This window comes from Bos mutus, chromosome 19 (assembly GCF_027580195.1).
Source record: "Bos mutus isolate GX-2022 chromosome 19, NWIPB_WYAK_1.1, whole genome shotgun sequence".
Classification (NCBI taxonomy): domain Eukaryota; kingdom Metazoa; phylum Chordata; class Mammalia; order Artiodactyla; family Bovidae; genus Bos; species Bos mutus.
Genome location: NC_091635.1, coordinates 42708766 through 42730433, shown reverse-complemented (window position 1 = coordinate 42730433; position 21668 = coordinate 42708766). Strand labels below are relative to the sequence as shown.

The window sequence follows — 21668 nt, the reverse complement described above, 5'->3', positions numbered from 1 at the left end:
GAGGAAACTGAGGCCCAGGGCATTCATATCATTTTTCCACACAGGCTGAGGTAAACTTGGGAGAGGGGCCAGGAAATGTCTGTGGGATGGTTACAGTTACAGTTTTACTCCCAGGCAGGCGCTGGGCACCACCCCTCCCCATCCCCGGGAGCCTTCCGGTTATACCTTTGTGCTCAGCCTCATGGAGCCGCTGCTGCCAGAAACTGCGGAAGGGGGCGATGCCCGTGCCGGGCCCAATGAGGATGCAAGGACGGGAGCGGTCCTCGGGAAGCTGGAAGCCGCTGGCACTGAGGAGACAGAAGGAAAGAGGTCCTGTCCTCAGAGACTCTGGGTCTGATGCATGCACACAGGACAGGGGCACGGGAACTGAGGTGTGGTGGAGGCAGCAGTGTTGAGGGGCGGGGGGTTGCAGTGGAGACAACAAGCTCAAATTTGATTTTCCAAGTCCAGTAGGTTATTTCATGTCCCCCATCCAGGTGAACTACATTCACCATCACCTCACCCTGGGGTCCTTTGGGAAAAAGGCTGAGCCTCGTTTTCTGAGCCCACCACCGCTGTCAACCTCCCTGCTAGAGACCTGGCTGTGCTCTATCGCTAGGGGAGATACCCAGTGTGAGGAGACACCCAGTGTGATGACCCCAGTGCCTTCTTTACAGGCCAATAGACCCCAAGTGGCATCTAAACCCCAGAAGCCTCCCTTTCAACCCAGTATTCCCCGGGGCCCGTGGTCCCACAATAGACACAGTGGAGGAGTGCCTACCTTCGCACAAAGCAGGGCACCGGGTCTTGGGGCTTCAAGCTGCTGAGCCACGTGCTGCAGACGCCATGGTGCAGGGGACCTTGGCCATCTGCAAGGACAGCACAAACTGACCAACGTGGTCCCCGCCACCCGTGCATGAACGCTTTCAGTGGCTCCTCCCTGAACTGCCCGCTCAGGCGCTCAACAGGGTTTAATCAGAGGGCTGCTTTTCCTCCCGGTTCTGAGCTCTACTCTCTATGTGCCCAGAGTTGGCAAAAGCTGAAAGGGACTCAGAGCGGGCAAGGCTATCTCACTGCAGAAGCTGAGTCTCAGAGAGGGAAGGTGACTTGTACAAGGCCCCTCAGGTAACGGTAGAATCAGGTCACAACTCAGCTTTCCTAACTCCTACTCCAGTGCTCCTACCAAGAAGTCCTGTTGGTTTCCCTCAGGGTGGAATCCTGCTTTCACAGGATGTGCACCTGCCTCCCCTCCCCAAGGACTGAGCCCTGGCCTCTTCAGATGTTCTTTGAGTGAAAGTCGCTCAGTCACGTTGACTCTTTGCAACCCCATGGACTGTAATTGTAACCTGCAAGGCTCCTTTGTCCATGGAATTCTCCAGGCAAGAATACTGGAGTGGGTAGCCATTGCCTTTTCCAGAGGATCTTTCCAACCCAGGGATGGAACCCAGGTTTCCTGCAAATGTTCTTTAGCAGAGCAAAGAGGGTCTCTGCCTGGTTTTCAGAAACCATGTGAATGTGCTTCTCAGGTCACATCTACAAAGAAGTTAGCTTGGTGCCCGGTTCATAGTGATCTCTCCCATACTCCTCCCACTGCTGTTAACAGGGCTGGAAGATGGGTGTGTAATGATGAGGAGATCAAAGCTCAGAGGTGTTGAATGGCTGTCCAGTAAGTAGCAGACTTGGGCTGCTCCGCAGTCACTGCCCCAGCCTCACCTCGGGTGCGGTACGTGAGCACGGCCACAGTGAGGTGGATCTCCGTGGGTGTGAGGTCCCTGGAGGAGCTGATGGAGTAGTACCGGGGCTTCAGAATAGGGAGCTGGGAGAGCAGGAAGCTGGCAGACACCCGCAGGGACGGGAACTCCTCCAGCACCTCCAGAAATGTGGGGCTGTTGGTGAACTTCCACTTGTTGTAATCTGAGGGCTGAAAGCCAAGGACAATGTGAGTGTCTCTGGGAGCTTGCTCCACACGGAGGGAAGAGGCTGTCACAATTCAGTATTCATTCATTCACTCACTCATTCATTCCCACAGCAACTATTTCAAAGAACTGGGCGCTGTCCGTGGTGCTGAAAACACTAAGCTGGAGAGGAGTAGCATTTCTCTAACCTGTGTGCTTAGAACCTTACTGTCAACAACTGGTGGGCAGCAGTCAAATATTTATTATAACCTAATTTGGGGGAGTGTTTTGGAATCATACATGGGCAGCAGTCAAATTTTTATCATAACCTAATTTAGGGGAGAGCTTTGGAATCATATCCTGGAGAAGGAAATGGCAACCCACTCCAGTATTCTTGCCTGGAGAACTCCATAGACAGAGGAGCCTGGCAGGCTACAGTCCACTGGGTCACAAAGAGTAGGACACGACTAAGTGACTAACACCCTTGGAAACATACAGACCTGGGTTCAAACCTTGCCTGAAGGCTCTTACTATTTGTGGGATCTTGTCCCCATTACTTAACCTTTGTGGAGTGAGGGCAGCATCACTGCCTCGTGGGGATGTTGTGAGAATTAAGTAAGAAAATGTGCACCAAGTTAGTGTAGTGCAGCCACAGGAGAATGGCAGTGGAGGTGACTGGAATCAAGATAATTAGAGATAATGGTGATGGTAATAATGGTATCCAGTGCCTTTGCAAAGGGCTTCCCTGGCAGCTCAGATGGTAAAGAATCCATCTGCAATGCAGGAGACCCCAGTTTGATTCCTGGGTCAGGAAGATCCGCTGGAGAAGGGATAGACTACCCACTCCAGTATTCTTTGGGCTTCCCTTGTGGCTTAGCTGGTAAAGAATCCACCTGCAAAATGCGGGAGACCTGAGTTCGATCCCTGGGTTGGAAGTGCCTTTGCAAAGACTTGGGCCTAGAAAGTTTCCTGTGAGTTAATGCATTCTTTCATTCATTTATTAATTCAACTACTACACATCTGTCACTATGTCCATTCATCCACACCATCTATCCTCCAACACTTCCGAGTTCCAGGCTTCTTCCAGGTGTGGGGAATACAAGAGAGAATGGTTCTCCTTTTCTAGCTAATTTCTGAGGAAGGGCACTTAGGTTGCATTCTGCAGACATTCAAAAAACTCAGTTCACTCAATGCAACTAACTATGTCCTAGAAATGGGATGGAAGAGGATGCCTGACTTCCTACCAGCCTTTGACAAGTCACGCTTTGGGAAGTTGGGGTGGATTCCTCTTGAAGCTTAAAAACCAGCTCTAGGCTCAGGCTCCCCCTGACTCTGGGACCCTGCCCCAGCCTCGCCCACCAGCCCCGACCTTCACCTGGCATAGGGTCTCCAGCCTCTGCTTCTCAGCCTCTTCTGTGGCCAGCTGGGCCAGCTTTCGGAGCAGCAGCTGGGTTGGCGGGGTGGTGATGTCCAGGAAATAGGTGAGAGCCTGGCTGAGTGAGCAAGGTGGCAGCCGCTTATCCTTGACCCAGTAGCTGCCTGAAGGGGGAAGAAAGGAGACAGGGTAGGAAAGAGGCCCTGTTTAGGTTTCCCAAAGAGTGATAAGGCATCTGGGACAGACATCCTCCACCCTCCAGCTGCAGGGGAGAGAAGACACTGAAATTCTGGTTCCAGGAACAGCAAAAGGGCTCACGTGCCCAACTCAAGTGCAGGAGGATGCTGCTCAGAGATAGGACTGCTAGGAAAGGCTGATCAATAGTCCCCTGAAGGGCACCCAAGTGGACACAATCCTGCAAAACTAACCATGCACCAGGGTTCAGTCCCTCTCTGGCACGGACTTGAACTTCAGCAGTACACACACAGGTGAACCACAGACTCACAGTGACTAAATTCACCAAAGACTGGTGTACACCCTAGAGGTAGATGAGTTGTTCATTTAAAGAAAAGCCTTCTTCTATCCTGTGGTGGCTGCTTCTGTTATTATTATAATAGTAATTATTATGACTATTCTTGCATATTTGCCCCCTGTACTAAGTAATAGGTTTTCTGAGGGCAGACACGAAGTCTCATTCATTTTAGCACAGGTATATAGCCCAGGTGGGGGCTTCCCTGGTGGCTCAAATAATAAGGAATCTGCCTGCAATGCAGGAGACATGGGCTCGATCCTTGGGTCGGGAAAATCCTCTGGAGGAGGATATGGCAACCCACTCCAGTATTCTTGCCTGGAAAATCCCATGGACAAAGGAGCCTGGTGGGCTACAGTCCATAGGGTCACAAAAAGTCAGACATGATTGAAGTGACTTAGCACACATACACACAAGCCCAGGATATAGATGTTTTGTAGCCTAGTATACAAAATGGCAACCCACTCCAGTGTTCTTGCCTGGAGAATCCCAGGGATGGAGGAGCCTGGTGGGCTGCCCTCTATGGGGTTGCACAGAGTCGGACACGACTGAAGCGACTTAGTAGCAGTTAGCATACAGATAGTATTGGGCTTCCCTGGTAGCTCAGAGGGTAAAGCATCTGCCTGCAATGCGGGAGACCTGGGTTCAATCCCTGGATCAGGAAGATCCCCTGGAGAACAGAATGGCAACCCACTCCAGTATTCTTGCCTGGAAAATCCAATGGACAGAGGAGCCTGGACGGAGGAGCCTGGTAGGCTACAGTCCATGGGGTCGCAAAGAGTCAAACACAACTGATGAGTAACTTCATTTTTTTTCTTTCTTTCTTTCTATACAGATGGTGGTGGTGATAGTTTAGTTGCTAAGTTGCGTCTGACTCTTGCAACCTGATGGACTGCACCCCACCAGGTTCCTCTGTTCCATGGGATTTCTCAGGCAAGAATACTGGAGTGGATTGCCACTTCCTTCTCCAGGGGATCTTCCTGACCCAGGGGTTGAACCTGCATCTCCTGCATTGCAGGCAGATTCTTTACTGCTGAGCCACCTGGGAAGCCCCTGGTATGTAGGTATGAGAGGTTAAAATTTCGATGGAAAAATGAATCAATAAACAGAAATGGCCAGTTAAGGAAATGAATGAAGGGGAAAGACAGCCCAGCCTCTGGTGTTGGGCAAATAGTTCAAGGAAGAATCCCTTCTTGCTGGAACTATTATAGTCCAGAATATATAGCCCAGAATAAATAGTCCAGAACTATTTGCAAGGCTACTTTGGGGCAGGCTTCAGGAGCCCCCTACTCAGCCAGAAGGACAAGACTAGATGAGTGTTTGCATCCTAACCCATCAGTGGGACTGGCGGGGGGTGGTGGGAGGATGCTGAGGTCGCCTCAGCCAAGCTCCCCTGCATAACGCTCACCATTCTCACAGAGGGTCTCCAGGCGCACAGGCTGGTGCGGGGCAGGGCCATCCACCACTCGCTCAAGGATGCCTTGAACCAGGGCCGGCTGGTTGCATGGGAAAACTCCGAGGTGCTCTCCCGGCAGGTAGCTTGGAGCTTGGCTGCCCTCACAGGAGAGTTCCACCAGGAGGGTGGTGCGGCTGGAGAAGGAAAAAGAAGCCTCTGATGACGCCACCAGGATTTCCTCCCATGCTCCCCGATGGGTGGGCCAGCTTCCCCAGGAAACATGCCCTCCTTTCGTGTTCCTGCCTGGTTCCATGAACACAGGTTGCCGGCATCCCAGGGCTGGGGTGCTCAAGAGGGCCGGGGGCTGATGGGGACCATGGCTTCTCCATGGGGAGAGGGTGGGCAGTACCCCCCCCATGCCACCCTCCACGAGAGCTTGGCCACAGACTCTGCCTAAAGAAAGCATGTCACTGGGAGATACGTGGGCATTGGGACAAACCTTTACTAGTGTCAGCACAAATCTGGTTCTTATTAGAACACAGCCCAGTTTTGCTAATCAATGTAAGGACAGCACAGATAAACCTCTGGAGAATCGACAACACTGGCTGCCCGGCAGGGAAAAGTCCTGCCCTGTCAAAACTTCTGAAAGTTCTTAAGAGCCAAAGGGTTTGAATTTCTCTTGCCCTCGTTTTTTTGGTGAAATAGTTAAATCACAAAGGACAGGAAGTGAAGCAGGTGCCCGATTCCCAAGCTGGAAAACTGGCCCATGGTTAGTGGAGACCTGATGTGAAGGTGCTGGTGGCCACAGGGGTGAGCAGTTTAGCTGGTCCTACCAATAGCACCATAGCTAAGGCCAGCGGACACTTTTGTTTTCTTCTTTCAAAGACTGACTTACTTTGGTCTTCCCTTGATTAAAATAAAATCTGTGGGGACCTCCCTGATGGTCCAGTGGTAAAGAATACGCCTGCCAACACAGAGGGCGTGGATTCGATCCCTGGAAGATCCTATATGCCTCGGAGCATCTAAGCCCATGCGCTGCAACTATCAAAGCCTGTGCACCTTAGAGCCTCTGCACCACCTGGGCTCCGAAACTAGAGAGTAGCCCCCGCAGACCGCAACTAGAGAAAGCTAGCGCTGCCAAAAATAAATGAATAAGTCAAATCTGTGGAATTTCACCCCGGAAGTCCTGTCTTCTGCTCTACCTGGATTTCGGACTCTGCAGATTCTGCTGCGATTTGAGCCTCATGGTGAACACATGCTTGGCGTGCATACTGCTCAGGGCTGTGGAATAGAGAGAAGGTGAAGTGGCGACGTGGCTCGTAAGTGCTGGCAGGGCAGGCTCCACGTGCTGAGTCAGCTACACCCGACATTCCCCTGGGTGTCTCACAGTGACGGTGCTGGGATTTTCCTTCCCTGCCTTTTTTTCCCACTATGTTTCTCAATCACAAATAAAGACCCTTGTTCTGACAGAAGGTGCTTGTGCTGCTGCCAGGTGCTGGGAAATGCAATTTATATGCCCCCAGTATGGGGATTTCTATAGCATCCCATGGCTTGGGATCCACAGGAGAGCATAGTTGAAGCTGAGGATATACATGCAGAAACCTTCAGGACCACTGCAGTTGTGGTACAAGACAAGAGAAATCATGGGAGCACAGCATTGATAGGGGCCATCCAGAGTTCCCAGGCCACAGCTTGGAATTGCCTCTGCAAAATGTCCTTTATAACACCTGGATGCCACTGGAGTTGGAAGGCTGGGGCCCAAATCCCAGATGGCCTCGTACTAGCAACTTGTCGTACCTCCCTGAACTTCAGTTTCTCTGTCTGAGCTTTCCACTTGGGCTGAGTGTCAGAGATCACTTAGAGCAGGTGGACAAAGAGCCCAGCACAGTGTCTGGCACACGGGAGCACCCTTCTCTTTCCATCACCCTCCCATAGTTTCCTTCTGAATACCCTTCCTCAGAGACCAGACAAGCCCTGGGTCTTACATCCCTACAGACTCTTGGACCCAATAAGAGAGAGACGCCTGGTAGCCCTAGACTAGCTGCCTCCGTTCAGAGGGTCCTAGTGGTCTCCTTGGGTTTCCCAGGCAGCACAGTGGTAAAGAATCCATCTACCAATGCAGGAGACACAAGAGACCTGGGTTCGATCCCTGGGTCGGGAAGATCCCCCAGAGGAGGGCATGGTAACCCATTTCAGTATTCTTGCCTGGAGAATCCCATGGAAAGAAGGGCTGGGCAGGCTATAGTCCAGGGGGTTGCAAAGTCAGACATGACTGAGCAACTAACACACACATGCAGATACACACACACACACACACACACACAGAGTGTTCTCCTTGACCATAGGCTCAGGACTCAGACATGCCCACCCCGGCAGGAAGGGCAAACAAGCTCCGTGTGGTGCAGGGAAGCAGTACCTTTGTTGAGGTCCAGAGGCTCTGAGTCCTGCATGAGCCTGTAGTGCTGCGGGTCCCAGGTCACATTGGAAGTGTAGAGCTTGGGGATCTCAATGTGGTGCTTGCCGCTGACATCGAATGTCTCACAGGCTGCCTGGACGAAGATGGAACAGACCAGTGTTAATAACCATTCCTGTCAGCAGCAGCAGCATCACCACCCCTGGGGCTACCATGTTCCTTACAACTGAGCTAAGTGCTTTAATTACTAAGGACACTTATCTGGTAGGGCTATTATGAAGACTGCATAAAGTGGCTGGTCCTAGCATGGAGTAGGTGTTGCTGCTATTATGAATATTAATAGTAACGACAGCATCTCCTTTTATCTGCATGCCCACACCATGAGACAGGTTTGATTTCTCCCATTTTCCTGATGTGGAATCATGCGGAGGAGACCTGGGCTTGGGAATCATGCCGGCCTGTCTCAAGCTGGTGCTCATAAGCCCCACTGCAGGGTGAAAGACTTCGCTTCAGTGAGTTTTCTCAGTCAGTGGGGTCAAGCCGGAGGCCCTAAAGACCTGCTGAGATAGCCCTGTCTCCAAGTTCTCTGTAGCTGGGACACTGAAACAGGACAAGGATGTCAGGAAGTGACCTGGATAATCAGAGGGGGTAAAGATCTTAAACCATAGCTCCCCAAGGGCAGGGAAGCATCTTATCCACCTTCTCCCACCTGGGGGACACATATCTCAGTGGAGCTCTTCTGGGGGCTGTTGGGGTGCAGCAGTGACCTGAGTCCTCCAACCTGCGACCCTGCCCACACTGGGACCGTGCCTACAGGGCGCAATAGGGGTGATGACCCCCAGGATGCCTGGCACAGGTGTCTGGGGCACAAGCACACCACAGCCTCCCTGCCCATGTGGTGGGGCAGCTCCCAGCTGTGAACCGACCTTGAAGGTTTGCACGGCCCAGCTGCGAAAGGCCTCCTCCTGCCCGCTGAGTTCGTCCCCTTCCCCGGTTGGGGCAAGCTGAGAAGCTCCCAGCTGGGACAACTTCTGGTCAATGTCATGAGCAAAAGCGCAGAACTGAGGGTACATGCTGGAGCCAAGGCCAAACACGGCGTACCTGCCGGAGGAGGACACGCATGGAGCCTGGGTGAGCCGACCCGCCACCTGCCCCAGAGCCAACAAGCCATAGGCCAGGCCCCGGACACGTTCATGCCAGCTGGGCAAGGATCACCAGGGCACGCGTCCCCTTCCTGTCTTCCCTGACTGCCGAACGTTGTCATCAACTCCCAAGACCAACCCCACCCCTGGCCTGCAGACCCAAGAAAGGTACTTGGTTTTCCTGCTTTGACCCATGACATCCCTGAGGACAGGCTCTCTTTGGGTCTGGATGTCCCAGAGAAATCCCCCTCTGGTACATCCCCAGCTCCATCATCAGATGGAACCCAGAGTCTGGGAGCAGGGAAGGGCATTACCGGAACGTGTTGGTGAGTTCTTTCAGCATCAAGAGGGACTTCTTCAGTTTCTAGAAAGAGAATAATAGAAGTCTCAGGACACGATTAATGAGAGCACTGCTTTCCTAGTCATCCAGTGGCTCATTTGAAAACTGGCCAGATCTGGCAGGACAAAGTCCAAGATCCTCACGTGGAAATTGGTTTATGTGGACCACCTGGCTGGGACTTGGGGACAATTTCAGCCTCAGCAACTCATGGGGGCCTGACCTTTGATGGGGGACCCAGGAGAGCCCAGCCCTGGCTGGGGGGGGGGGACGGTTGCTGTCTAATAGCAGGGTATCTCTAAAGGGTCTCCTGATGGGACCTGAGCCTTTCTTCTTGTCAGATTGACAATTGGTCCCATATTCTCTGAAATAACCCTGATTTCCCAGAAACTTAAGATAACTCCCCAGGTGGTGCAGTAGTAAAGAACCTGCCTGCAATGCGGGAGACCTGGGTTTGACCCCTGGGCCAGGAAGGGAATGCTTACCCACTCCAGTGTTCCTGCCTGGAGAATCCCATGGACAAGGAGCCTGGCAGGCTATAGTCCATCGGGGTCACAAACACTCACACATGACTGAGCAACTAACATTTTCACTTTCTTTTGTTTTTTTCCAAGATAACTTCAGATGGAAAATAGTATCAAATCACATGGTGGGAAAATATTCTTTTTTCTATAATTTTTAAATAGTTACTCCTGTTTCAATTATTTTATTTTCTTGTCCTGAACACTAGGGGAAAATCTCAGATCACTGCCAATGGAGACTTAACACTTCTCTAATACTTGCTTATTACTCTTTTTGAAGAACAAAGCAAGCCATGATAAGGCAACAGTATCTGGCTAAAATTCAATAACTGACTTTCATTGGATTTACGTGGGACCACTCTTTGCTGGCTTTCTATTTCTGAGACTGATATAAAGTTTCCTCTAAAAATGAATTGTTGAATTTAAAAAGGCAGGTCAATTTACTGAAATATATTAAGCACGTCATAGGCTTGGAGGCTTGAGTATGCACCAGTAATTACCAAGGAGGAAGGCTGATGGCTAACGTTAGGGCAACCCAGAGTGATCGGAGCTCTCACTTCCAAATGCCCTCCTTAGGACATGCTGAGTCCCCATGTCCTTTCCTTGGTCCTTCGGGCCCTTACCAGCCTCCAGACCCCTGGGCCACCCACCTCTCCGTTGCCAGGGGAGTCTCCGTTGCCAAAAGTGCTGGTCACCACCAGCAGCAGCTGCTCCTCCTCCAGATGGCTCAGCTGGTACTGATCCATGCAGAGAACCTGCAGCGCACCCAGGGTGGACGTCAGCCCTCGCTTCCCAGGCTGACTCCCTCCACGCCCTCCCCAGGCATCCAGGGCTTGGGTCCCTGTCATCAGCTCTGTCCCCCGGGGCCTGGCACGGAGGAGGTAAGTACTTAACAAGTCCCTGCCAACCGAACCTATTTGCACACAGCATCTTCGGTTCTTTGATTCTCCCACAGCTAGCACATCAGCCAGCCCTGGGGGGTCTGCCTCCAAAACACTTCATGTCCCACATCACGTCTTACCACTTCCACCGCTATTTCGGATTCGAGAATGCGGACATATTTTTCACAAAAACAGGATGAGCGGGTTACAAAATTGCTCAACTCCTTTGGCATCTTGGGAACACAAATGCTTTGCCTGAAGCTAATCTCAGGTGAGATACGTCAGGGCCTCAGGTTTCTACCCAGGCCAGCCTGACCCTGGATGCCTTCAGTGACTTCAGTGACGGAGGCTCAAATCCAGCACCGCTAGAGGGAACGAGTCACCCTTCGAGGTTTCGTTTTATTTCTCTGCCTCTTATCCATTCTCTGCGTCCTTTGCCTTTAGCCCCACACCCCGTATAGGAGGTACTCTGTAAATGTGAATAAAATTCCTCTGGGACAAGCTCGTGTATCTGGAGACTTGGCATCATTAGGAACATGTTTCTCAAATTGTGTTTCCTGGAACACTATGAAAAGCTTACCTACTGGGAAGTTGGGAATCCTGGGACACATATCTCTCTTTCTATTACAGAGTTGCAAAGTACGTCCTGAGGCTCAGGGCTATCTGGGAGCAGAGCAACCACTGTAACTGGTCCCAGACTGCCCCACACACAGGCTGAGGCGGCTACCTTGGGGTTGAAGGCACAGCTGAACAAAGCCCCCAGGTCCTGGGCCAGCGTTTCCGATCTCCCCGTCTCTGTTGCAAAGAGGATCGTGGCTCTGACCCGGGATGCCATGGCCTTATGCATCAGCACCGAGGCGAAGAACACAGCTCTGTGGGGACAGACAGAGTAGGTGCCAAGTCAGCCTTCCAAAAAGGAAGACGGGGGCCCTGCGCTTAAAGCAGGGCAGGTTGAGGGAAAAGAATCCAGGTTTCTTACCAGCTATGGACCTTGTCTCACTCCCCTCCCCTGCTCAACCCGCCACTCAGGTCCTTTGGGAAAATAGAGGAGCGAGAATTCTGGGGCAGAGGTGGCAGGTGACCCATGGAATTGGGGTCTGCTGGCGCCTGCGGTAAAGAACCCATCTGCTAATGCAGGAGACATATTGGACACAAGTTCGATCCTTGGATCAGGAAGATCCCCTGGAGGAAGGCATGACAATCCACTCCAGTATTCCCGCCTGGAGAATTCCATGGACAGAGGAGCCTGGCGGGCTACAGTTCATAGGGTCGCAAAGAGTCAGATGCGACTGAAGTGACTTATCATGCACGCACATCTGGAAATCAAACTCTCTCTCTCTTTTTTTTTTTAAATAGTTTTAATATGCTTTTAAAAAGAGATTTTTAAAGTCTTTATTGGATTTGTCACAAGGCTGCTTCTGTTTTACGCTTTAGTGTTTGGGCCATGAGGCACCTGAGATCTTAGCACCCCCCAGCAGGGATCAAACCCACACACCCCGCAGTGGAAGCGCGAGTCCTAACCACTGGCCTGCCAGAGAAGACCCTCCAAATCATTTCTCTTTGTTCCCTGTCCTTCAAGGCCTAGAAGGAAGGGCTGCCATTCAGATGTCAACATCGACCGCTCCCACTTACTTGACCAAGACTTTGAATCGAATCCCTCTTCTCTGGGGTCTCCGCCTCTCGTCCTGCCAGACGTGGGTTTTCCAGGCCTCCACCTTCAGAAAAGAGGCCAGTTATGTGGGCAAGACAGACCCTGGCTTGGCTCCGGCGTGGAGAGACAGAGGGCCCTTTGTGCCCCTCGTAAGTTGGGGGTGGGGTGGGGAGGCAAGCCACAGAGGGAAGGGCTGCATCTGTCTGTCTCCCTCAAACTTGAAGCTCCTGTCTGGCACAGATCAGCTGATTTTCATTCAACTGTCCCCCTGGAAGGAGGGGCCACATGTCTGTTTCCTTTTGATGTCTCATCACTAGGAAGCCTATATAGACTGCATATAATGCATAGTCTGGCCTGGGATGCTGTTGGGAGTAGAAGGAGGTGCTGTGACAACAGGCCCACAGTGTCCTGGGCAGTCAGTCACCCTCCTTCTCACCTTTAGAGCAAGGAAGCCCCTCCCTAAATCTAACCAAGGTCCTTTTGGATAAAAAAAAAAAGGAAAAAAAGAGCCTGTTTCACTGGGTGGCAGTCCCTGAGTGCACTCTGGGTAAGGCACTGGGGTGAGCTGTCCGTGCACTGGCTCACAGGATTCTTGACCACCTCTGCCATCATGGAGCTGATAGCTTTCTTTTCAGAGATGAGAAAATCAGGGCTTAGATGGGTGCGATGACCCACCCGAGATCACACAGCTAGGAAGTGGGAGAATCACCCCAGATGTGTGTGACTGGGAGCCAGGCTCCTCACCACGGTGTTCTGTGACTGTCTACGCCCCTCCCAGGCAGGCGGGCACAAGGGGTGTGCGGAGCACTGGGCTACTAAAGGGACAATGAAAGGTGTTTCCTTCGGTCTCACCTCTGTGGAAATGGACAAAAGCATCCTTGAGTGAAGCCCAGAAAGCATTAAATATATGCCTCTGTGTCCCTGATTCTTCCCTGTATGTCCTGCACTAGTGAGCACACACATGCACACTCAAACACACACACACACACGCACACGCGTGTGCAGATACACAGTCTGTCTCCACCCCTGAGCTCCCAAGAGAGAGTAGAGGAAGCCCCCTCTTTTACCTGGTAGTAGTAGAAAGGGGACAGGACGTAATTTAACATCTCCTGGTGGAACACGGGGGTGATGCTTCCAGAGATCGGGGGGACCAGCCAAATCCAGTCAGCTGGGCAGCCCCCTCGGGAGCGGTACTCATTCTGCATGTACTTCATGAAGGACTCTGCAGCGGAGTGGTGGTCCATGATGGTCACGTTCTGCTTCTAAATCGGAAGGCGGCAAGAAGGCAAGTTGATGAGAGGAGTAAGGAGAGTGGCCAGTGAGCTACAGGGCTCCCGGATGGACTATGGGAGGGCCTGGCAATCTGTAAAAAGGGAGTGCAATCCCCTGGGCCCATTCTCACTGATGAAAATAAACACCCAAATGCAAGGTACAGCCAGAGCCTCTGAGGAGCCCAAGCAGGCACAATAGCCGTGGTCAGCCCTCAGACCACAGGCTGCCGCCCTTGGCGCTCCAAGGGCGGTGTCCAGCTTCTCAGGCCATGCTCACACTCTCCCCAAACTCCCAGAAAATGGCTCCCTGGATGCTGTTGAATCAAAGCACAGTGCCTTTTTTGTCACTTGTTGGCAGAGAGTTCCAGGAATCACCTCCCAAAGGAGTGGCTGTCTCAGCTAAGAAGGAACTAGACATCTCTGAGGAGGGCTGAAGCCCTGGGGGAACTACAGAGTATGGAAGACAAATTACCACCGTGTCTTATTATCACCATGGCATGTCCCATGTCTTAAAATTAGAATCCAAGGGGCCTGAGCCTTCCTGGAATGATCCAGTAAGAGCAGCCACGTTGTCTGCAGCAACTCATGCAGTCAAGAGACATTTGTTTCATGGAGTAGTTCAAACCTTGGGCTCTCATTAGCTCTGTGACCTTGAGCTATTAGTTCCTTAACCTCAGTTTCCTCGTCTGTAAAATGGGGATGGTAACAGTTGGTACATCATCATGTTGTTGAAAGGATGCAATAAATACGGGACGTGCCTGGGGCTCCAATCACTAAGAATCTGCCTGCAAGGGGGAACACGGGTTCAGTCCCTAGTCTGGGAAGTAAGATCCCACCTGCCACGGGGCAGCTAAGCCCATGCACTGCAACTACTGAGCCCATGTGCCCTAGAGCCTGTGCTCGGAAACAAGAGACGCTACCATAATGAGAAGCCCACGCACAGCAAGCAGGGAGTAGCCTCTACTCGCTGCAACCGGATGAAAGCCTGTGCACAGCAACGAAGACCCACCACAGCCAAAAATAATTTTTGAAAATCTTAAAATAGTTAACAAGTGAAGCATAAAACATGCTCAGTAAATGTTAGCTGCTATTATTATTTCTATCTACCAGCCACTGCATATGGAGGTGGAACACGCAGCCCCGTTTCTGCCTTAGATCATGTTCCAACTGGGGGGAGGCAGAAGGACCTCGGCCGTTTCACATGGTCTGATAGAAGCCACGACGGAGGTCGGAGCAGGTGCTGATGGAGGGCTGAGGGAGGGCTACGCTCAGATAGGGTCCCGGAGGAGAGATGGGGGACTTTAGAGACAGCTTCTAAGAGGAGGTGAGTTCTTTAGAGAGCTTCTAAGAGGAGGTGAGTTCTTTAGAGACAAGCTTCTAAGAGGAGGTGAGTTTGGAGAGACGGGTACAAGTTAGGCAGCCGACGGGCATTGCTTGAGACCAGGCCAGGAGGCAAGAGAGGAGCCCGCTGGTGGAGGGACTAGCAGGACCAGCCACGCCTTGTAAACTTTTAAATATACAGCAACTGGGGGCTTCCCTGGCGGCTCAGACGGTAAAGGATCTGCCTGCAGAGCAGGAGACCCAGGTTTGATCCCTGGGTCGAGAAGATTCCCTGGAGAAGGGCATGGCAACCCACTCCAGTATTCTTGCCTGGAGAATCCCATGGACAGAGGAGCCTGGTGGGCTACATACAGTCCATGGGGTGGTGAAGAGTCGGACACGACTGAGCGACTAACACTTCACTTTTCACACAGCAGCTGCTGGATGCCAGACCAGTTTTAGGCTCAGGAGCTGATGGTGATAGTGGTGAGGATGGTCGCAACAGTAATAAATAATAATAACAACAAAACTGATGCTGGACTTCCCCGGTGGTCCAGTGGCTAAAACTCTGAGCTCTCAATGTGGGAGGCAGAGGGGACTAGGTTTGATCCCTAGTTGAGGAGCTATTAATATTTAACAGATTCTACATGCTGCAACTAAAAGATTCCTCAAGCTGCAATGTTAAAGGATCCTGCATGCTGTGATGAAGACTGAAGATCCCGTGTACGGCAACTAAGACCCGGTGTAGCCAAATACATAAATAAAACAGAAAAAAACCCACAAAACTAATGCTTTTTGAGTGTTTACTGTGGGTCAGGGAGTGCAGCTAAACAATTTGCATTGGTTTTCATTTCATTCTTACTGTAACCTAGTGAGGGAGGTACCATTATTATCTCTGTTTTACAGATGAGGAAATGAGCCCAAGTCTTTTGAAGTTGACCCCAAAGGAGGGTCACGGGGAAGTCCTGCCTGGAGACTCTCAAGCAGTGGAGGGATGTGGTCAGCAGTGGTCAGGAGACTGCTGAGGGTCAGCAGACTGCTGAGGGTCAGCAGATTTTCTGGGACGTACCCACATCCTGCCAATGTCAGAGCTGATCCCAGGGTCAGGATGTGTGGTCCACAGCCTTGGGGCCTTCCCAAGCTGGGCCAGCCTCAGGATGCTCTTTCTGTCTTATCTCAGAGCTTCCCCATGCCCCCTACTCCCCACAATCAGGCACGAGCTTGACCTTTCTATAGGGTGACCAGCCCTAGGGAACAGTGCATGATCATATGTATTTACTGGGTGTTTAAAGTCAGCTCCCACTACTTTCCACAAGGTCAGGGTTTCTGTCTGTTTTGTTCACTGCTCATATTCTTGCCCTGGCCTGGTGCCTGACACATGAAAAATGTACAATAAAACTTTGCTAAATGAATGAATGACTCTCAGCCCAGTGGCCGGGCTTCCAGGACATCTGCCAGCTTTGTGGAGATGATCCCAGCTTCTAAATCAATAATAGCTTCACACGTCCCATGGCTCCTTCCCACAAGGGGAGTGTTTATATGAGAGAGAGCAGCAGATGGGCCAGAGGGCTCAGTCCCACACAGAAACAAGCCTGCTGTGTGTGGTGGACGCTGCTGCCCAGATAGGGAAGCAAGAGTAACCACTGCTCGTGTGGACGTGGGCTCTGGTTCTTTCATCCAATGAATACATTTTTAGCATCTCCACGTGCCAGACACTCTTCTAGGCTCCAGGGGTAGAGCAGTGAACAAGAGAGAAAAGGTCCCTGCCCCACAGAGCCTACGTTCTAATGGGGCAAAGAAAGAAAGAAGAAGATGGACTTCTCTGGTGGTCCAGTGGTTAAGAATCCACCTGCCAATGCAGGAGACATGGGTTCGATCCTTGATCCGGGAAGATCCCTCATGCCACGGGGCAACTAAGCCCACACACCACAACTACTGAGCCCCTGGGCTGCAAGTACTGAAGCCCACGTGCTCAAGAGCCACGCTCCACAGTAAGAGAAGCCACTGCGATGAGAAACTCACGCGCCACAACTCGAGAGCAGCCTCCGCTCGCAGCAACTAGGGACAGCCCGTGCACAGCAACGGAGACCCAGTGCAGCCGAAAATGAACACATAAAGAAAAACAGAAAGGAAGAGATGGACTATGTCAGGATCTCATAAGGATTGTGAAGGAAAAGAAAGGGTTAAAGGAATAAGAGGATGAAGGTGGGGTGAGCGTGCCATTTTTATGGTGTCAGAGAGGGCTGCTCTGAAGAGGTGATAATTGAGACCTGGCTGAAGGGAAGGAGCTGGTCACAGGATGATTTGTGGCAAGAGTTCTAGGCAGAGGGAAAAGCAAGTGCAAAGGCCCTCAGGGGCGGAGGGGGACCATCCTGGTGAGTTTGAATAAAAGCCAGAATTCCAGTGTGACTGGCAGAGCTGTGGAGGATAAAAGCCTGACTGGAGGAGGTGGGAGGTGAGACTGTATTATGAGGTCTTTCAGTGGTTTGGGGGCTTCCCTGGTGGCTCAGATGGTAAAGAATCCAACTGCAATGCGGGAGACCTGGGTTCCATCCCTGGGTTGGGAAGATCCCCTGGAGGAGGGCATGGCAACCCACTCTAGTATTCTTGCCTGGGAAATCCCATGGACAGAGAAGCCTGGAGGGCTACAGTCCATGGGTCACAAGGAGTCGGACACGACTGAAGCAACTTAGCACATCACTGGTTTTGCTGTAAATGGAAGTAGAAAAACAAGGTAGTTGCTGCTTAGGGGGAGTATGTGGCTGGCTAGTCATTTATCTCTTTGAGATGGGAATCATTACACCTTATTGGTCATCACTGGAAATGATCCAGTGGATAAGGAGACAGCTGCCATGAGAGGGGGAGGATTTTCAGGAATAAAAGTCCTTGAAAATTGGGAGAGGACAGGATTCAGTGCTCAAACGCCAGGACTGACCAGTCTTGAAAGGTAATGAGTTGCCTGTTGCTAGAAGCATTCAAGTTTACACTAGAAGACCTGAGAGGCTTGTCTCTGTGTCCCCAGCACCTGACATAAAGGTCAACACTTGGATGCACAAATAAATGAGCAAAGCTGTAAGGGGAAAATCAAGAATGACATGAGCGTCTGCACCAGATAACCTTCTAACCAGAGCGCCTTCAAACCCACAGACAGCAGACGTGCCTGGAAACTGTGGAGCACAGCGACGTTGATCTCAACGACAGCCCGGTCCTTCCAGAGTGAGGCCACCTTGTGCGTTTCCAGGCCCATCCTTCTGCCCACTTCCTGTAGAGGCAGAGGAATGGGGGTGAGTCAGTCCCTGGGGCCCCACCCGCAGGCCCACACCTCCAGCCGGCCCAGCTGGACGGTCCTCATTACCTCCAGGATGTTGTATCGCTGGACGTCGCAGAAGTCCCGGACTCCAACTTCTGTGCCCATGTACCACCCGTTGAAGGGGCACCCTGGGAACTCGAGGCCGCCCACCTCAAGCAGCATGTTGGCCACGGCTGGCAGGGCGTACCACTTGAGCTCCAGCTCCCGGAACCATTCGTACCTGGTAGGGAGGCAGGGCTGGTGGCAATGGAGCCTTCACTTCGGCCCACACCCACGCCCTAATAAAAGCTTCAGAAAGAGAGTCAACCAAGAAAACTCCTTTTCAAGTGCTGATCTCTAAGTTCATCCCACCTGGAGAGGTGAATTGGACATAACATGTGGCTAATTACGCATCCATTCATGAGATTATTCAAGCAAACATATTAAGCATCAAGTAAGTGGCAGGCTCTGGGCTAAATGCTGAGGACTCAACAGAACATACCAATCAAGGATCCCAGTGTCAGAAAGCCTAGGATCAAGTTCTGCCTGACTGATTACCAGCTGTGTGACCTTCAGATATTATTCAGCCTCTCTGAGCCTCAGCATCCCCACCAGCAAAGTAGAGATAAATCATGGGATTACTGTGAAGATAATAGTACCCTTTACTTGTATATTCATTCACTCCAGAAATATTTATAATTGAGTACCTACTATGAGCCAGACATCTTGCTAGGTGTTGGGGATATATTGCTGAACAAGAAAGACAAGATCTCTGATTCTCAAAGACCTTACAGACTATAAATAGGTAAACAAATAAATAAATAAGAAAATAAAGACAAGGTGATGGGACTGCCCTTGTGGTCCACTGGTTAAGAATCTGTCTTGCAATGTAGGGACTCAGGTTGGATCCCTGGTTGGGGAAATAAGATAACTATGATCTCACGTGCTGAGGAGCTGCTAAGTCCAAGGGCCACAACCAGAGAGGGTCCGCTGTGCTTCCCGAGTGACGCTAATGTAAAGAACCTGTCTGCCAATGCATGAGACATAAGAGATGCGGGTTCGGTCCTTGGCTTGGGAAGACCCCTGAAGAAGGAAATGGCAATCCACTCCAGGATTCCTGCCTGGAGAATCCGATGGACTGGCAGGCTCCCATCCATAGGGTCACAAAGAGTCAGACATGACTGAAGTGACTTAGCACGCACACAGAGTCTGTATACCCCAATGAAGACCTGACGCGTGCAAATAAATCAATGTATTTTTTTAAAAAAGCACAAAGTGATATGTTAGATGAAGAGTAAGGGTTCCTACTCTAGATTGGGTGTTCAGAAGAGGCTTCTCAGAACAGGTAATGGAAATACCTCGTTAACAAGAAATGAACTCTGCAAAATTCTGAAGAAAGGGCCTGTCAGGCAGAGGGAACAGCAAGTGCAAAGGCCCTGAGCTAGGACTAAGTTCAGTATATCCAGAGGATAGAAATAATAGCCCAGCCTAAAGCCTGCTACACAGTGTCAATGTATGGAGGTATTTTTGTAATTCAGCCCCTGAAGCAGGGGCTGAATCCGATGAGCTCTTGAAATACTGTCACCCTATCCCATCACCACAGTCAGGAGATGAATGGCTAAGAGAGTTGGCAGGAAGGTCAAAGAGGCCTGGGCTGTCCAGTGTGAGAATCTCAGGGCCTTTCAAGGCTTCCCTTCCCAGGGTCACCGCTTCCCAAGCTCCCAGGGCCCAGTCTACCCAAGTCATTGCTTTCCTGTCCCCTTCAGCATCTTCTCATAAGTCTGAGGCCTGACAAAGCTGCTGTACAAGGGTGATGTGGTGGACTGGGAAAGCCAGCCCTGCTGGGCATCAAGCTGCTGCTGGCTGGGCTTTGGGGGAGGAGCAGGGAGGGTCCTGAGGACTGCGATCTCTCTTTGGAAAGGAGGGGGCATGCATGTGAACTCACACTCCCAGCACCCACAGCCTGCTCACCTGGGATGTTCCATGGGCACCTCGAGAACAAGGTCAGGGGGGATTTCGAAGAGCTCTGGGTCACGGCCGTCAGCCTGCAGGACTAGAGGCAACACGTCGAAGCGGCCGTACTTGGGCTTCCAGCCCAGGTCGATGCACAGCTGGGGGCAAGACAGGCCCAGTGAGCCTGGAGACCCAGGTCCCTGGGCCACTCTGGGCTCCGCTCTCACCCGCCAAAGCTGGGTCTGGTACCTGTGTGAACTCCACATTGGCGGGGTCCCCTCTGATGCTGCCATCCGGCATCTGGTAGCCGGCATAGCGGATGAGCTGGGCGTTCCAGACCCGGAAGTCATGCTTCCCATCACTCCGCTGGGGGAACACAGTGATGGCCGACCTTTCCCAAGACGAGGATGGTACTGTTTGCCACCCGGCTTTGGTGGGGGCTTCCAGCCACCACCCAGCTAACAGATCCCCCTCCCCTGCCATCTTCCCACTCCCCAGCGCTCTGCAGCCAAGCTAACTGAACCAAACCCCTGCAGCCCTGAGACATGCCAAGCTCTCGCCAGCCTCTGTGTAGCCTGTCCACTTCCTGACATAGCTGCTCCTTCCTTCTCCCCCCTGCTCCTACCCTTTCCTCCAGACCAGCGCAGGGACCACCACCACCCCTCCAGGGAGCCCTTCCCACCCTTCAGGCTGTCCCAGCCCTTTCTGCAGATGGACCGTATTTCTCTTTTTGGCATCAAGTTAGCTGGGTGCTTGTTTAGTGCAAGGTGTAGGTTCACAGCCGGCTGGAGCCTCGGCTTAGGGTCCTGCTCACTTCCCACCCCCAAGCCTAGCCCCGTGTCAGGTCCCCATCAGGCAGACACTGAGTGTTTGCCGAACAGAAAATAAATGAATGACCAAATGAGTTGGCCTTGATCTCCTTGGTTGGGGGAGGGAGATGGTAAGGGAGACGGTTTGGGGTGGGTATGATGAGCAGTGAGTCCCCCACCTCCAAGGGAAACACCACACTGGACCCATCAGCTGCAAAACCAACTTCTCATCCCCTCTGCAAAGTGGGGACCCTAACCTCGAAGACTGAAGTTACCTCTTAAAGATCCCCCCAGTCTCCTCCAAATGGTTTCAAGTCAGAAAGAAACCAAGGAAATGGGCCACTGATGAGGCACTAGGCTCACAGAGGCGGGCTCACTGTGACGACTCCCTGAAGAAGCCAAGGTCTTTCTACTTTCTTCCTCTCTGGCCTCTCCAGGAGCTTAAACCCGCCTGCATCTCTTGGCTAAGCCTCGGGGGTCTGTGCGGGGCCCCAGCCGTAGCCTCAGGACGGGCACACGCACCTGATGTTGCCGTTGTTGGTGGCATAACGCACGTGTCTGCAGATGTGTTCGAACATTTCCTGGGCCGTGGAACAGCTCCGGGCGTCAAAGACCTGCGCACAGCCCACCCAGACCACGCCCGTCAAGGACCAGGAGGACAGAGGCCTCGGCGGGGCTGATCAGAAGCTGAGTGGGGAGGGACTGAAGGAGCGGCCCAAACCCCCTACCACCTGAACATCCTTCAGAGGCATGCACCTGCCTCCCCCCACCCCCACCCCCGCCACCTTCTTCCTTCTTCTGCTTTCCTAGGAGAGCCCAGGCCCCCCTGCCCACTTGGAAGACCCTATCTAAACCTAACCCTCAAGAAAACCGGATTCTCAAGCACCATGATTTCCACAGCCTAGTT

At 52.0% G+C, this 21668-nt stretch overlaps 1 protein-coding gene across 2 annotated transcripts in view; it reads right to left on the bottom strand.

Moving 5' to 3' along the window:
- Positions 1–21668, bottom strand: part of NOS2 (nitric oxide synthase 2) — a 40922-nt gene that overhangs the window by 3010 nt on the left and 16244 nt on the right. For both annotated transcript variants that reach the window (XM_014478521.2, XM_070390387.1), the window contains exons 6-23: positions 21284–21375; positions 20202–20343; positions 19971–20110; positions 18066–18240; positions 17871–17972; positions 13187–13381; positions 12101–12183; positions 11196–11340; positions 10238–10342; positions 9044–9093; positions 8514–8688; positions 7591–7723; positions 6377–6455; positions 5187–5368; positions 3250–3413; positions 1693–1900; positions 761–848; positions 166–287 (exon numbers count right to left, since the gene is read on the bottom strand). In XM_014478521.2, coding sequence (XP_014334007.2) covers positions 166–287; positions 761–848; positions 1693–1900; positions 3250–3413; positions 5187–5368; positions 6377–6455; positions 7591–7723; positions 8514–8688; positions 9044–9093; positions 10238–10342; positions 11196–11340; positions 12101–12183; positions 13187–13381; positions 17871–17972; positions 18066–18240; positions 19971–20110; positions 20202–20343; positions 21284–21375 — 2380 coding nt within the window. The remainder of the gene's footprint in view (positions 1–165; positions 288–760; positions 849–1692; positions 1901–3249; positions 3414–5186; positions 5369–6376; positions 6456–7590; positions 7724–8513; positions 8689–9043; positions 9094–10237; positions 10343–11195; positions 11341–12100; positions 12184–13186; positions 13382–17870; positions 17973–18065; positions 18241–19970; positions 20111–20201; positions 20344–21283; positions 21376–21668) is intronic.